The sequence below is a fragment of the Channa argus genome, chromosome 16 (assembly GCF_033026475.1).
Source record: "Channa argus isolate prfri chromosome 16, Channa argus male v1.0, whole genome shotgun sequence".
In the NCBI taxonomy this organism is placed as follows: Eukaryota; Metazoa; Chordata; class Actinopteri; order Anabantiformes; family Channidae; genus Channa; species Channa argus.
Genome location: NC_090212.1, coordinates 10,112,850 through 10,128,345, shown reverse-complemented (window position 1 = coordinate 10,128,345; position 15,496 = coordinate 10,112,850). Strand labels below are relative to the sequence as shown.

The window sequence follows — 15,496 nt, the reverse complement described above, 5'->3', positions numbered from 1 at the left end:
TAAGTGGTACATATTGTTATACAAGAGTACAGGAAACAGAGAGTGAATTTGTCAAAGTACATGGCTATGCTCACTTCCTGCAGGTTGAGCGTTTTTGGCTTCAGAGTGATGCTGCAGTTTGTGTGCTGGCAGGCCTTGGCTTGAGCCGGACTCACATTGAGCTGGAGAGGAGGCTGGGCTATGGGGGGGTGTGGAAGACCACAGGTTGGGTCCTCACCATGGCTCTACTTGCACATATGGTGCGCACCAATCAGAGGTAAGCAATACATTTAATTATAAATGAATTAAACAGCAAAAACATACATATCAAATTATGACTGAGATTAAAGTGGTTACATTAACAGTTTGTAGAATAAAATATCTAATTTACAGTCCTATGACAGTATAGCACTCTAGCTTTGTGAAGCTTTAATTAATAGAAAATGACACACATTTCTACACATCTATTCAAATATGGAGGAAAATTGTTTCAAATTAAAGAAGAGTATTTTAACTTCATTTTTAATGTTTTATAGTAGTTAGCAGGTAGCTTCTGTGCAGTTAATGGTCATAAATACCCGGTTTCACAAATATTGTAAACATTTACTTTACAGTATTCATCTTACAGTAACTACACTGGACCCAAATATACCTCAAGTTACTGTTAAGTACTTCCTTTAAGTTAAAGGGAAATATAAAGTCCCCTCTCATTTTAGTTCCTGCTAAAATCCCCATGAATACATTTTTCCTGAGTCAACCCAATTTGTTTCTCCTCTGTGCTTCATACTGCAGGTTTGAACTCTGCATGTCAGGTTTTTCTCTGCTCACCCCATGGTTGGGGCTAAAGAGAGGCACGGTTAGCACATAGATTCTACTCACAGAGCTCAGTGTGAGATGTTAGCTGTCCGAGAAGGCAGATTACACCAGCGTAGTGCAGGGGAATGCCAGACAGCCATCACTGAGCAGCTTTGATCAAGGGGAGAGCATGGCCTGTGCTGTCAGAACCATCATACCTGTCTCCCCATGATTAGATAGGCAGCCAGAGTGCTCTGCAGAGGGGAAGGGGCGGGGGCACTGACAACTTACCCTCAGAGCACCTTGAAAGCGTACCTACACATACTCACACGCACACAGTTGTACACATTACACACACTTCTAAGCAGGGGTGAGGATATACTCAACTCTTTAAATGCTGGTAAACACAACTGCTGTGTTGTCTGCATTTTACAGTATGATGGTTTTTATGCTGATGATCTTAGGGAGTGTGATCAGAGCAGTAACAGTGCGGTGGAGAGATTTGGCAGGGAGCTTCTGGCCTCATTCTCCAATGACTCAATCATCTTGACCAGAGGAGATCTGCCTGGAAACTCCCTGCGCTACTTATACTACTGCCAAGGCGTACGGCCCGATATACGACTGGTAGACCAGGAGGTCAGAGTTTCGATTTTTCTTCTGTCTTTTCTGTTGTGCCTATTGTGTTCTCAATAAAACTTTTTTGACACACATAAAATGTATATATTTAATGAAACTAAAACCAGCTTAACTTAAAGTTCACCTAATTAAATCAAGTAGTATTACATACATAAAAATAAATAGCAGGGCAACTAAAAGAACAGAGAATTAAACTGATGGTCTTGCATTGGGTATGTTTTTTTACATTGCATTTTCTTTATCTTTCATGGTACAAGTAAGCTAAGAGATGTTATTTCTGACATAGTAGCTACAATTTCTCATAGGTGGAAAGTAAGAAAGATAAGATTAATATTTTCCAAATAAAGATTTAGAGAACAAGAACTTTAGACTTGAGAATCTAAATAGAAATAGATTTAATAACCTCAAATATGGGTTAAAATTTTATTTTTAAGGTAATAATTCCTGTATATATTTATTGAAATGGTAATCACATGGAATATACTGATTAAAACAAAGTTGGTGCCTCTGTTTTATTTCTAGATGATGACATACACTTGGTATGTGGCAAAACTTGCAAAGCACCACCCTGGTGTCCACTTTCCTGGCCGCTGGTGGGATCCGGTCCACCCTGAGGGGAAAGACACCTTCAGTCTAGAGCAGTTTCTGTCCCACAACATACAGTAAGTTGCTGTAGGGAGCAAAGACCAAATGTAGGGATGGTGTGAACAGATAAAGAGTAGGATGTTAAATAAAGTGAGAGTCTATTGGGAAGGCAACAGTGGTCCACATGAACAAGTGGGTGATCTAATGAGGCAGAGATCAGTGGTACTGCCGTCGCAGTGGTGGGTGCAGGGAGGAGATAAGCCTGTAGAACAGTTGAGGGTATAAAAGGAATTTGATGAACTACAGAAGTCGACTAATCTACTTGATTTAGTTAAACACCCTTTGGCGAACTTATTGCTACTTCCTACTCCCATCGCTCACTCTTCTGGGAGGAATTGAGACCCAGAAATTGGCAGGAGACCTGTTAAAGCCAAGCCCACCAGGGGGCAGTGTTTGCCAGGCCAAGCATGTCTGTGTCTCAGTGGGGCCATGCTGACCTGTGTGATTAACCCTTACGGTTGGAGCTGGTGAACAGCACGAGGCTTGTGTAAAGTTAAAGGCTGTTCCAATGTAGAGAACATTTCAGTCTGCATGTGTGCTGAATGTATTGTCACCATTAGTTACCTGGAGATTACAGAGGGTGTTGGCTATTTATGCTTGGTTGTGTCTCTGATTGTTTGTGTCTGTTTTTCTACAGGAGGGATGTGTTTGCCTGCATTGGCTTGCCAAATGGAGATGCAGGCTGGGAACATAGTTTTACTCGCTGGCCTCTGGGTGTGTGTGACTACTTAGTGCCCTTCCAGAGGCAGTTTCGTCCTGAAGAGTGGGCTCATCGCACTCGCAATATCTACAACTGGAGTGAGCCATATAACAGGTGCACCCACAAAATTAATACAAAACAATAAATGCTTTTTCTCCCTTTTTAATACCAGTAGCAGAAGAAATCCTCTCACTCTCTTGTGTCTCTGTGGTTTTCGTTCATCCTTTTAAGGACTCCACAGAGCTTCCTTCACTGAGGTTGTTCTCTGTTCTCCATGCTGTGATCCAGCTCTTTGTGACTATAACCAGAGCAAAACATTAGGCCCTTAGCCATTCAAAATGAGACTGAATATGAAAAATAATGAGTTTCTTATTGCGTTTTGTCAATAACTGTGTCAAAAGTGGAATTAGTCAAAGCTCCATATTCTGTTGCTGTTGCCAGCAGCCCTTCATTCACTCAGATATCCATGGCTGAATACTGTGATTAGTTCCCGCAACCTCACGACAAGCGTGTCCACCGATGCCCACAAGCCAAATATTAGCTGGGGAACCTTGCTAAAATATTCTTTTGAAGAAGAGGTCAAGTGTTTGTAGTCATCAAAGTGAAAAAATGGAGATGTGGGTTTACTCCATATCTAATGTGCTAGCTGGTGTTGTTGTTCAGTCATTTCATGTTTAAGTAGCAATCACCGATGTTGAGTGAAACAATATATTTTTATGAAGAATCATGCATACTTAGTGGAACTGTGCACAAACCAGTGCCGGAATCTGTTTAGATAAATACAATGTTTTTTTTATGTGTGAACAGTTTCCATCCTGCATCTTGGGAGCGTGTCGCCAATGAGGAGATGTGGCAAGCCAGGTACAGTACTTTGATACTGGGTGCACTCTTTCTTCCTTGGCAAGGGTGTCTACTTTAGTGTGCAGATAAGAAGCTGCATCACGATGCATACTACCCACTAGGACATCTCCATAAACCAGTCTTGTGTGGTAGAGCATCTACATGTACATTCTATTTGGTGGCAGCATCTACATAAATCACTCCATTGGGGTGGTGCATCTGTGAGTGTGGATCTGCGTGGCTCATCCATCCAGCACTTAGCTCTGAGCCTGCGTGCTTTGTTTCAGGATGAAGACAGCTTTCTTTCTGTTTGACCTGGCAGAAATGATGCAGGGAGAGGGTAAATCTCGCCTCTTCGAGCTTTCTTACACTGTGAGTCTGACCTCGACAAACATCGAGCAGTACAATCATTTACCACAATGGTGAAGAATTAAGTGCCACACAAAGCCATGTATGACATATTAACTGGTTTTATAGTTGCTGTTTGTGGTAACATATTCTCTTGTGTGTGTGTGTGTCTGTGTCTGTGTTTGCCGGGCAGCTGTATAAGGAAATTGTGGAGGCCCACTCAGACTACCCAACAAACTGGGACAAGAACTTGGCACTTGCATGTGAAAGGCTGCTTCGCTCGGGTCACCAGGGCTACAGTCCAGACAGCCTGCTGACCTGCAGTATCCAGCATTTCAGACTCTATTTAGAGAAGGAACCTACAGATTCCCAGTCGTCTGCCATACGTTCGGCCATTACTCACCTACTCAAAGAGAAAGACAGGCTCCGCCAGACCCATAGGCATACCCCATGACAAAATCCAGAGTGACATACTGCACATCGAGCCGGCACACTGAGAGTGTTCTGCTGGGGTCCAGTCGAAGTGCAAGGCAGTGGAGTTTAGGTCTGAGCCAGTGTGCCTCTTCTCATGGTTACAATGAGAGTAATGTAATGGTGTTTAGACAAGGTTCTGGTTTAATTAACTTAGCCAAATTGGATTACTACGTTTAGAACTGAACTACTAAATAATGACGAAGATTTATTGGTTTGTAGTTTTCAAACAGAGCCCTGCATCGAGCAATGAACAGGACTGTGCCATGCTCTCTTGATGAATGTTCACGGGTGACCACAGACAAAGCTTTACTTCAGAAAACCCTCACTGACCCCAGTCAAGCTGTAGATGCTGCCCTTAAAACCACCCCTTTGTTTGTTTATTGGTAGATCTTGCACACAGTTTTTTCACACTGATTATATTGTCTTGTCCTCTGCTCTACTTCTCTTTTTCTCACATTGGGATGGCAAGACTGAGATTAAGGGAAAAAAAATTGGGGGTCAGAAATGGGAGATTAAAGCAGCTGGTTTAATCTAGGACAGACTTGTGCTGGGCCACGTAGTCCTTACTCCACACCACTATCTACCCACCCAACCACCCACCTACCCTCTGTCCATCAGTTTGTCTTAGATTGTCCATAAAATGTTTACAACTAATGGATTTGACGAGTATTTTTTCTTTCTCTCTTCCTTCCTAAATAGAGGGCCATAATCCCTCATGGATTTAAATGAAATGTGAAATGTCACAATGCCAGGGACCCTTTTAGAGGTGCGTGTGTCTGTATGAGTGTGTGCACGCGCATCCATGTTGTTTATTTGTTTGCATGTCTATGCGTGTTAACATGCTTAAATCTTCACCAAGCTCTTTCTCTGCCGGAACCTCGTAAAAAAGATATTCAATAACCAGATTGGCACACTGAAAAGCAAAGGGCTTTGATCATCATGGAAATACAAAGTCATGCAAACTCTAGAGGCACACATCGACATGCAGCAGACCAACTCAGACCACCTTGGAAAAGAGTTTTTGTCCTATGGTTGCTGAAAAGAAACAACCACTGTGACATACAAACACAGCAAATAGACCAGGATCACGTCAAATGTGCCACTGCAGTTACACACTGTTTCTTTGAATATTGTGGCTGATTTGCTGACGAGCCTACTGCCATGAAAGTTTAGAGACAGGTCAAACCAGCATTTGTCCTAAGCATTATAAAACGTAGCTCAATGAGCCTGCTGTTTGAGATACCACTCAAAAGCGAAGGACATTTAGTGCATGTGTAGTTTTCTCAGACTGTAGTCTTTGCTCTGTGTTTGCAGGCCTTGTTAGTCTCTGTCACCTGCTGTAGTAAAAATGGTTTGGTGTCTTATAAAAAAAAGGGGGGGGGGGGACGTAGTGACTTTGGTTTCTAGTATAAAACATTTCAATAAAGGTTCTTTTTATTTTAATACAATTTTGCACCCCCTTTTCCCAAAGTAGACTAGGCCTTGTGGAAAAAAATATTGACCATATTTCTTCCTTACTGATATAAATCATCTTTTTACTTTACATGCATATTCATGTGTATTTTTACCTCTTGTCTCATACCCTCGTGTTATTTTTACTTTACTTTTTTTCTCTCCTCCCTTTTGTCATCCCTGTCCAGTCTCCCGCCCTCGCTCTCCTCATTCCCACTCACCCTGTGTTTCCCTAACCCTTCTTTTCCTCTCCTCTCCCCTGTCTCTGAGAGTCAGTTGCCCACCCTAAATCAGCAAGCTGCCGAGGATTGTGGGAACCCATGGAATCGCCGTGACCAGGCATGCAGGCAGGGAGCCACGGCAACACTGGAATGTGGGGCGTCTGAGGAGATAAGAGCTGTGAGCCCAGCCAGGGAAAGGGAAGGGATGCAGCGAGAGAGAAGCGAAGGGGGGAGGACGGCGAGGCAGTGTGAGGAGGGTGAGACGGAAACAGGGAGAGCAGCAAGTCTGTGAATGGGGAGACAGAAACACAACACCATAAACAGCCCAGAGAGCAAGACAGAGTGAGACAGAGAAAGAGGGGGGGACTTAGGGGGCACACACTGAAGATGGGAAGCCAGCCTTATTCCTCTTTGCATTTCATTTACATCCCTGGCCGTATCGACCAATCGGATTGGGAGCAAAGCCCAGGGCTTAGGAAGGGAATAAAAAGACAAAATGCCTTTGCTGCTCTCATCCCTCACTGATAATACCCCTTCTGTTTTTCTTTTCTCTTTTTCTCCCGTCTATAAGTAGATACTGTCCGAAATGCCAGTGGAAAAGCGACACCTCCGCTTGCTGTGTATCTCAGATAGACTGAGCGGGAGCAGTGGCTGAAAAGACAGCTTTAGCAACTGGGCCTATCTCTGCTTCTCTCTCTGGCTGGATGGAAGCTTGGAGTGGAGGGAGGCGGAGGGCTGTGGTGTGTTGGTTAGCATTTGGGAAGAGAATAGAGGGTGTGAGAGGCATGATATACTGAGCTGGCCACAGATTCTGCAGAATCTTACAGTATGAAAAACTTTCCCTCCAGATCCCTTTCTTAAGCATGAGAAACCGGTTTCAAGGATGTTTACCAGGTGAAACCCATTTTTGCCAATTATACTAAACTTCACACATTTTTTGTTTGATTGTAATTATAGTCTACAAAGTTTCTCTCTTTTCAGGTGGTCAAAAGTAAATATCCACATATTTATGTGTATTGTTGCTTTGGGTAATATTGGTTAATGTGGTTGTGTATTGAGAGGGTAGAATTAGGACCATTAGTGTCATTCTCTGTTGACATGAGACCATGATTGACTTGTCTCAAGTTTTGTTTGCCCTCACTCTTGATGTGTGTATTTGTCAGTGTGTGGTAGCCCACTTTATGTCTTCAGTACAGGCACAGTTTGCTGAGCTTATTTGTACAGGTGTTTGTATTTGGGTTACTGTGTTTCTTTATTATCAAATTGGACAGTGTTTTCACTGTTTGTGAAAGTCATTTGTTGTATTTAACAGACAATGTCATTGTCTCAATGCTAGCATGTTTTATGTGCACCCCTGGACCGTTGTACTGCCACTGGCCCCAGTGCTGGCATTGGTGCTCATATAGAGCTTACTGAAAGTGATTGTTGTTGTTGCACAGATGAGAATTCATCTCAATAGAGGTCTGCAACAAAGCATTACGACATACAGAGGGCTCCTTATCTCACACAGGTGTCTGGTGGATGCAGGTAAAGTCACCTTATAATGCTAGTGGTTCACACAGGGTCCTAACAGTATCTTTATTATCCCCCCAAGGCAATGCCAACTCTGGCTGGGAGTTGGCAAAGCCAAGCACGGGTTCATGGTACTCCTACTGTATGTTGAGGTGAGGGGTCGAGTTTTAATCTGAAAGTGTAGATGAAGAAAGATCAATAATAAGCCCTATATCTTAATACTGTGATGTGTGAATTCTTGTGTATGTGTGTTTACAGTTGCAGTCAAAATTATTCAATCGCCATTGCAAATTAGATGTATGTGCAAAAGTCTACAAACCTTCAGCTGCTTACAGCCGAACACGTTAAACAAGAACAATTAAAATGGCTCAACAAAAATAATGTTACCAGTGATTCCTCCAAAGTCAACACAAAGTGCAACATTTAGAGCATCGGGTTGGGATGCAGAAAGCCCAGTGATTGAATGCCCCACCATAGGTGGGACCCGCCCAGCCACCAAGGGCTACCTTGGTGCTGGTCCTGAGCCCAGATAAAATGGGTGGGTTGCGGAAGGAGGTGCATCCAGCATAAAAAACAAAACAAAACAAAAGCCTCGGAACACATTATGCTGTGGCAACCCGTAAGAGGGTTAACCTGATGGCCGTTGATCTCTCGCAGTGATAAAATTATTCAACCCCTTCATGACCCTTTATTGATTCTTCAGTACTTAGTAGAGCACCGTTATGTGTATTATGCATGAGGTAGGTGAATGTGCTGGAATCTTCCTGTACTATTACTGTAACAAGGCCTTGGTGGACTTTAAGGTATGGTTGTTGTCCTGTTGGAGAGTCCAGTGACACCCAAGGTTCAGCTTCCTCACACATACCATGACACTTTTTCCTAGAATGCTCTGATAGTGGTTGTAAGCCTTGATAGCTTCTTTTTCTGCCATGTCCAGGCAGTGTAGTCTGTGACTTTATGATTTTTTTGTACACTTTTCCTTGTTTTTTAAAAGGCATTGAGCTCTTCTCTTAACTTTTTTGACAATTCAGCTGGATTTAGGTATATTTCTAACATCAAAGAGCCTCACTGCCAGTTCATGTATTTGATGTCTATCTCAATTATACCTGGTCCAATTAATGAAGCTCTTGATTAGTTGCATTAGGTTTGCTTGAGACAATACCTGATTTGCAAATGTGCACTCTTAAGGGGGATATTATTCAGGGGGTTAATTAAATTTGAGAATGCAATAGCAAACAAAAGTTGCTTTTTGTGTTGGATTTGGGGAACCATTTGAAACATTTTTAATTGTTCTTGTTTGATTTGTTCAATGCAAACAGCTGAAGGTTTTTGACAACAAACCTTATTTCCAGTGTGGATAGAATAATTTTGAGTGCAACTGTAGTTAATGCACATGAAAATGCTTTTGTGTGTGTCTTTGTGCCATATGCACACACAGTTGTAAAGTTTGTTTTAATCTGTAAATATGAAATAACTTTGAGTTCTTCAGAGCAAGCTAAATATTATCCCCAAGTTCCTGTTGTTATCTTGTGTGCACACATTTGTTTATTTGATACAGCCCCTCTCCACTACAGCACTTCTGTATATCAAAGACAGCATTGCAGAGCGTAATTGAAAATGGCTACCGTGGAGAAAGGTCTCTCTCTGCTTTGACTGCGAAGAGGCAGAAAAAGCCCCATTCTCTGCTCCCTTCTTAGATCTATTTAAATAATTGAGGAGTAAACTGACAAATTAGGCACCTTTATGGACGCCCCTGGGCTCTCTCTGGGGTCCTTCAGTTTCCGCAATATAAGAGAGCATCACCAGGCACAGGATAATATCTCTCAGTGCTTTTTTTTGGGAGGGGGGGTAGTGGGCCAGGAGGGGTTTCGCCAATCAAGCGGGCCACACTTCCTCCCCCAGGTTCTAATTTTGTGCCACATTAAAGAGCTCGGCCTCCATTTAGGACACAGAGAAGCATTTTCATAATTTGCCGGGTCTCTCAACTACCTCAGGGTGCCTTTTTTTCTCTCTCCTCCCCCTCTCTCTCCGTGTCTGAATGGAAGGCCTGGGGAGGATGAGGGGTAATTCATTCGCCTCCTTTCAACATCCGGCTTCAGTTCTGCATAATGTTGCTGCTAGGTGTGTATAGCAGCTAATATTTATCTCTTTAATAATTCTCCATTACACTATATAAAAGCTAACACTGCGTATTGTCTGCTATAAGGAAATGGTGTCATTTAAATTTTGTTGACTCATTAAGTCTAATTCACATGGTTTAATTTAACATCCTGAAAAATTAAGGATTATAGTGGATCAAAGTGTGACCGTGTAGCCTTGCATTGTGCCTGGATCGATAAAAATCTGTGATTCAGAATATATACAGTACATAATCTAGGTTAAAGTTGTTTCATTTCTTCTTCCTGACACCATGCATTCATACAGTATGGCATGCGTAAGCATTGATTCATTTGTGATTGGTCACATAATTCACAGTCTCAGGGGGCATTTCATTGCTGACAGACAGGCTAATCTAAAATCCCCCAATTTACAAATGAAAATCCCACCATCCAATTGAGCTAATAGAGGGACTTGAATGGGATAATAAGATGTGGTGTAATACTGTGTAAAAAGCCTGTAATGTTGTGTTGGTGTAAGAGCCTGTGTGACTGGATGTTTGACTGTTTGCTATGATTACAGGGGCCTGCGGGCCTGGCGGCAGCTCCGTGGCTGGGACAGGGAGCTTCTCCCTGGGCAAAGAGATACGCCTGTCTGCCCCTTCTACTAGAGCTACAGGGACCAGGATGTCAGGCAGGAGAGTGCTCCTGTGAGCCCTCTCTCACTCACTCTTTCATTCTCACTTTCTGTGTCTCTTTTCCTCACGTTCCTGGTCTCGCTGAGTCTATACTATTGCAGTGCTTGCAGATGTGTACAAACAAGGGAGGATTAAAGCAAAACGAATCTAAACAGACAAATGGAATTAGAGTGATGGGTGTCGGTGGGCTGGTTCACAGTGATAAACATAATGATGCTGTGTGTGTGTGTGTGTGTGTGTGTGTGTGTGTGTGTGTGTGTGTGTGTGTGTGTGTGTGTGTGTGTGTGAGAGAGAGAGAGAGAGAGAGAAAAACTGTGTGTGTTCCTGTGTCTAGAGGATTATCAGTGGTTAGGTGTGTGGTGTGTATGGCTGGGTGGCTGCTTCTGGGTGTCTTTGTGTGTTTGTCTATCTGTCTATGTTTTTGTAATTATGTGTGTGTATATTTATTCTGCCTCTACTTGTATGTGTGATAAATTTATTATTCCATATGGCTTTTCAAAAAATAAATCTCTGCCCCTTTTGCGCATGTGTGTTAAAATATTATTGTGTTTCCTGTTGGTCTGGGTCATACTTGGTTCTTGTCTTTCAAAGTATCTCTTTGTTTCTGAACATCAGTACTCTTCACCCAATATTAACATATACCTAGAAGGATGAGCAATGATTGGTGTAATATTCCGATCTAATGCACTACATGTGCATAGCACTCTGTAGTCTTTGTGTAGATGTTGTTGTGTGGCTTGTCCTGTGGCAGCAATCTGAGTGTGTTTGTGTGCTGAGGAGGTCAGGAGTTTGCCAGCAGGGGAGCAGTGATCAACAATCTGGGTCTCCCCTGCCGAGGGGCTCTGGGATTAGGGCTAAACCCTGCCCTGCCAGATGAGCACATCCCGAGCGTTGCACACATACACCATCCTCTGTTTGTAGAAACTGGAACCAAGGTGAGACTCAGTGGCAGACTTCTACACTGACATGATTACAATATATTCTATATGTCCAGCACTATGTATCTGATGTAAATCCTTTAGGTTTATATTGAAACCGTGTTCAGGTCGCCATTGCCTAAATGGGTATTTCTTACATTAAAATTATTTTTAATTATAATTGCTATAGCAGCCATGTTGGCGAATGTATCATCAGTAATCTCTTCCCAGGACCACACAAAACGGCAGAAGAAGAGACGACTGAGGTGAGGGACTCTTCAAAGTGTCAGTTAGTGGACAGTATGGCCAGTCAGCAGGTTCAAGGGTATCGAAAATGAAACTCACAAGTTGTTTTGATGTGCTGCATTTCAGAGCCACAGGCAACACTGAAATGATAAAGTGTGTGTGCGTGCGCGTGCCTGTATGTGTGTTCGCTTGGCTCAGTCATCAGCAGTGTGTTGATTGCTTCTTGCTTGACTTTTATGGCACATAACTGGTTCAAAGTGGTCTCAGATTTAGTTTGTGAATCACAGTTTCAATTTCTTTATTTATTGGTTTGTTCATTGATTAATTACAGAGTCACTTCAGTAGCTTTTTGTTTCCTGACAGCTTAGTTTTTACTATTATTGTTAATCTCTAATACTGTGAAGATAGGTTTAAAAGCTCATTTGCTGGCCCACAGAAGGGATGCCACTTATAAGTAAATGTTTTTTTAAATAACAGAGAAAATTTCCACAGTTTTAGTTCTACCCATTCAAAAAAAAAAAAAAAGGTGTACATGTCGCAGTTCAACAGCATGTAGCACCAACCTGCTGCAAGTCTTTGTGTTACTACCCCACCTGAATCTGTTATCCATGGGTTACCCAGCATGACTTAGGAAATCATCTTCGTATTACTAGAAAGCAGATTACATGAGACAAGTTTACAAACAAATAAAAGATTACAGACTGTGAACATGTTTCAGTCTAATGCCCTTTCAGCAAGCAGTGCTCAACACAATGCTTTTCTCTCCCCAAGCTAAATTTGGATTTCCCCTCTGATGCAGAGGCCTGCTGGCCAGCTACTGTGTCTTACACCAAGAGCACAACCTCTGTAATGACAGTGTTCCACATGACTGGCCTATCTCCTCCGCTGGCATTATTTAGCCTTTGGAGTTCAAGTGACTACGGGTTTAAACACAGATTTTTTTTTTTTTTTTTAAAGGGGGGGAAGAAACGCTCGCTGTTGTTCTTGAAAAGCTGTGTTTATCCAGGATTAGAGACACCAACATGTTAATAATTGTTTCTCACAGAACTGCAAAGAAGCACTTTCCTGTAATCCCCTAATCAGGCATTACACCTCTGAGCGAAGCCACAACGCAGGCGCGTGGTGTCTGTGACGCAGAATGCCCACACTGTGTAATCCACCCACCTCTTCCTCAACACCACACCCACTATATACAATTCCTATCTATTTACAAGTATACAATCTATGTATTTCCTTTTGAATCTACTTTAATGAAATCGTCACATTTATTCACTACATCATAGGTGACAGTAGTTTCTCTGTGGTGTTGTATTTTGATAATGCATCTGTTGTGAATAGTAAACCTTATACGCATCTAGAGTTGCCATAGTTTTTCAGCATAGTAACAGTGTTTGGTGTTTTAACATTTGTTACCTTTTAAGCGCAAGTCTTCCTTTACCCCAGAAGTAGTGCAAAAGTTTTATAGCATTCCTTACATATTCAGGATAACTTCACCTTTGGATGATGATTGTATGCCAAAATGTTTAGAATAAAGGCCTATAAAAAGAGAAATGTTTTTCCCAGTTAGAAAGTAAATTTTCTGCCCTGCACTTATGACACGGCGTGGAGGTGGAACGTAACACCTTTTGATGCTGCCAAGGTCACATAGTTTGCTACATGTCGGTCAGCATGTCAGCTGTCCTCTGTAGTACAGTGGTATGAGGTCCGACATGAGGTCCCTGGCCATGCTGAGATGATGACATGTCTGCGGCTGCTTTCCTTACACAGTCCTGGAAGTTGGGGGCAAATGATAGGTGGTCAACTTGAGCGTTGGCCTCTATCTTTAGGTGATGTTTCAAACTGCTTTTATCAGCTGCCACAGTTGCAAGAGATTAATATTTTTTCTAAATAGGATTTCACATCCTTTAAAAAGAAAACACATTGTCAAGAAGAATAATCTTCGTCATGTGATTTAAGTGTTTTGCTTGGGATGCATTTGTGTCCATATTTGTTTGATCATTTTTCACATAGATGCTGGTTAGTTCACATATTTGCACATGTACAGTGACTCAGTCTTTTCATTTTTACATCCATCCTCCTCTTTTGTTTTTTTGTGCCCATTGTTGGTGTTGAATGTTTGTTTGTTCGCCCAGTCTCTGCCCCCTGTCTCCTTGCAGGGCCTGGTTGGAGAGTGCGAGGAGGGGATCGGCAGGGATTAACCTGGGGAATTTAATTAGTGGAGCTGCCGTTGCTGCCCATAACATTTCAATCTCACTAGGCTTGATGATGGTGCTGGAGCTGGACCTGTAATGGCTAGCAGCTGTGTAGGGAGGGAGGAAAGGGGGGTGTAAGGTGCTGAGGCAAGACATGAGTTTAACAAACAGATTAGTCTAGCACCCGGGTGGAGTGTTCCTGGTGAAGGGAGGTGATGGAGAAGGGAGAAGATTGGGTTAGGGGAGGACTAGAAATACATCATGGGCCTAAATAACTTTGTTTCTGAATATAAACAATAACTTACACACATAATACCCAGCAATGGCGATAACTCAGCAACTGATTATCATAGCTAAAGGGGAGAGTGCAGCATTTTTTCTGTCTTAAATACCATGTGATACCTTTTTGGTGTTTTGGAAAAACATTGCTTTCTGCATTATATTTGCTATAAATTTTAATACGTTTTGCTTGTTCACTTAAAATAAACTCTTTTTTACATTACATTTCTTTTTACTTATCCTTGAGATAATTTTTTTTATTTTATTTTGCCAAAAAGTGATTTTAATATTTTTTGATTCGTGTATATAACCACACCCTATCTTGTTGACCTCAGTAGAGTCACTAAGAAGTGGAAGGGGGGGAGTATCCAGTGTAAGCTTGGGGTAATCACTACTCGATCTGTTGCATTGTAATCCTGATGCTAAACTCCCCATTAACCCATCTGGGACTGTACAACAACCCTCCCCCCACCTGCCCCACAAATACACACACTCAAAGCGACTGAAGTGCTGTCTGTCGCGTTAGGGCCTGGCGGGGGAGGAATAAGGGGGGGGATGTCCAGCAAATTCAAAATGCTGCTGTAGGAATGTGGCCAAGTCCCACAGGAGCAACCAGCACCCGTCCCTCTTCCAGCTCTGACCTGCTGGTCACTGGTGAATCCCCTGTTTGTATTCTACACACACACTCAGCTCTGGGGAGCTGTCCCGGAAGCTTCCTGTGGGACTGCTGATAATTTAAGTCAAACATGATGTCCTCCCTTGTTTGACACCCATTTAAAGCTTTTCAATCACAGGTGTTTGCTACAGTTCATTGCCCAGCTTCAGAGTGCTATTTGTGTCACACCCTTTCAAAGAACTAATCGATGTTGTTTGATCAAGTTCTTCATGTCAAATCAATTTATTTTCTTCTGACATCACATCGGTGAACTGATTATTCGGAATAGGTTTAAAAAATAAAAAGCACGTTTATAGAAATGGGCTTGTGAACATGACTGTATTTACCCATTCTGTCTCCCCTTCTTCCCAGCATGCCTCTCCCAGTCTGGAGCACAGTCATTAACAAACCGTCTTTGGAGAAATAATATTTACAAATGAATATTTTATTCCTTCTAGTAGCTTGTGCCACTGCATGGGGAGAATTTGTAACAAATAGTGTTGTTGTATGTGCTTACATATTGTTGCTAATGATTGTGATTTTATGGTGTGAATTCTAGAATAAATATTTATTAGGTGATGAGAGGTAATTTTACACAATCGTACCCCACCCCATACAAAAAAATCCTGCTCCAACTGTCACCCTCCCTGCCATTTGTTTATTCCATTTTTATGGAAATGCAAAACAAAGCAAACGACTATGTTTATCTTAATGGAAGTGGGCCAAACAACTGCTGACAAACAAGAGAAGGAGTTGTAGGTCAGGGTGCCACAAGCCATGTGTAACCATGCCTGACGAGAGAGCATGACAC

At 42.3% G+C, this 15,496-nt stretch overlaps 1 protein-coding gene across 13 annotated transcripts in view; it reads left to right on the top strand.

The window, feature by feature from the left end:
• tmem260 (transmembrane protein 260) overlaps nt 1–10,918 on the top strand; it is a 28,998-nt gene extending 18,080 nt beyond the window's left edge. For 6 of the 13 annotated variants that reach the window (XR_010911031.1, XR_010911040.1, XR_010911036.1 and 3 more), the window contains 8 exons: nt 84–256; nt 1,239–1,410; nt 1,933–2,072; nt 2,693–2,869; nt 3,563–3,616; nt 6,058–6,347; nt 6,665–9,723; nt 10,282–10,918. Coding sequence is in view for 2 of the 13 variants with exons in the window: in XM_067479765.1 (XP_067335866.1) it covers nt 84–256; nt 1,239–1,410; nt 1,933–2,072; nt 2,693–2,869; nt 3,563–3,616; nt 3,883–3,967; nt 4,137–4,397 (1,062 nt within the window). In the remaining 11 variants the exon portion in view is untranslated. Of the gene's footprint in view, nt 1–83; nt 257–1,238; nt 1,411–1,932; nt 2,073–2,692; nt 2,870–3,562; nt 3,617–3,882; nt 3,968–4,136; nt 6,348–6,664; nt 9,724–10,281 lie in introns of those variants that run through there. The other 7 variants (XR_010911034.1, XR_010911033.1, XR_010911032.1 and 4 more) reach the window with 7 other exon arrangements.
• The last annotated feature ends 4,578 nt before the right edge of the window (nt 10,919–15,496 follow it).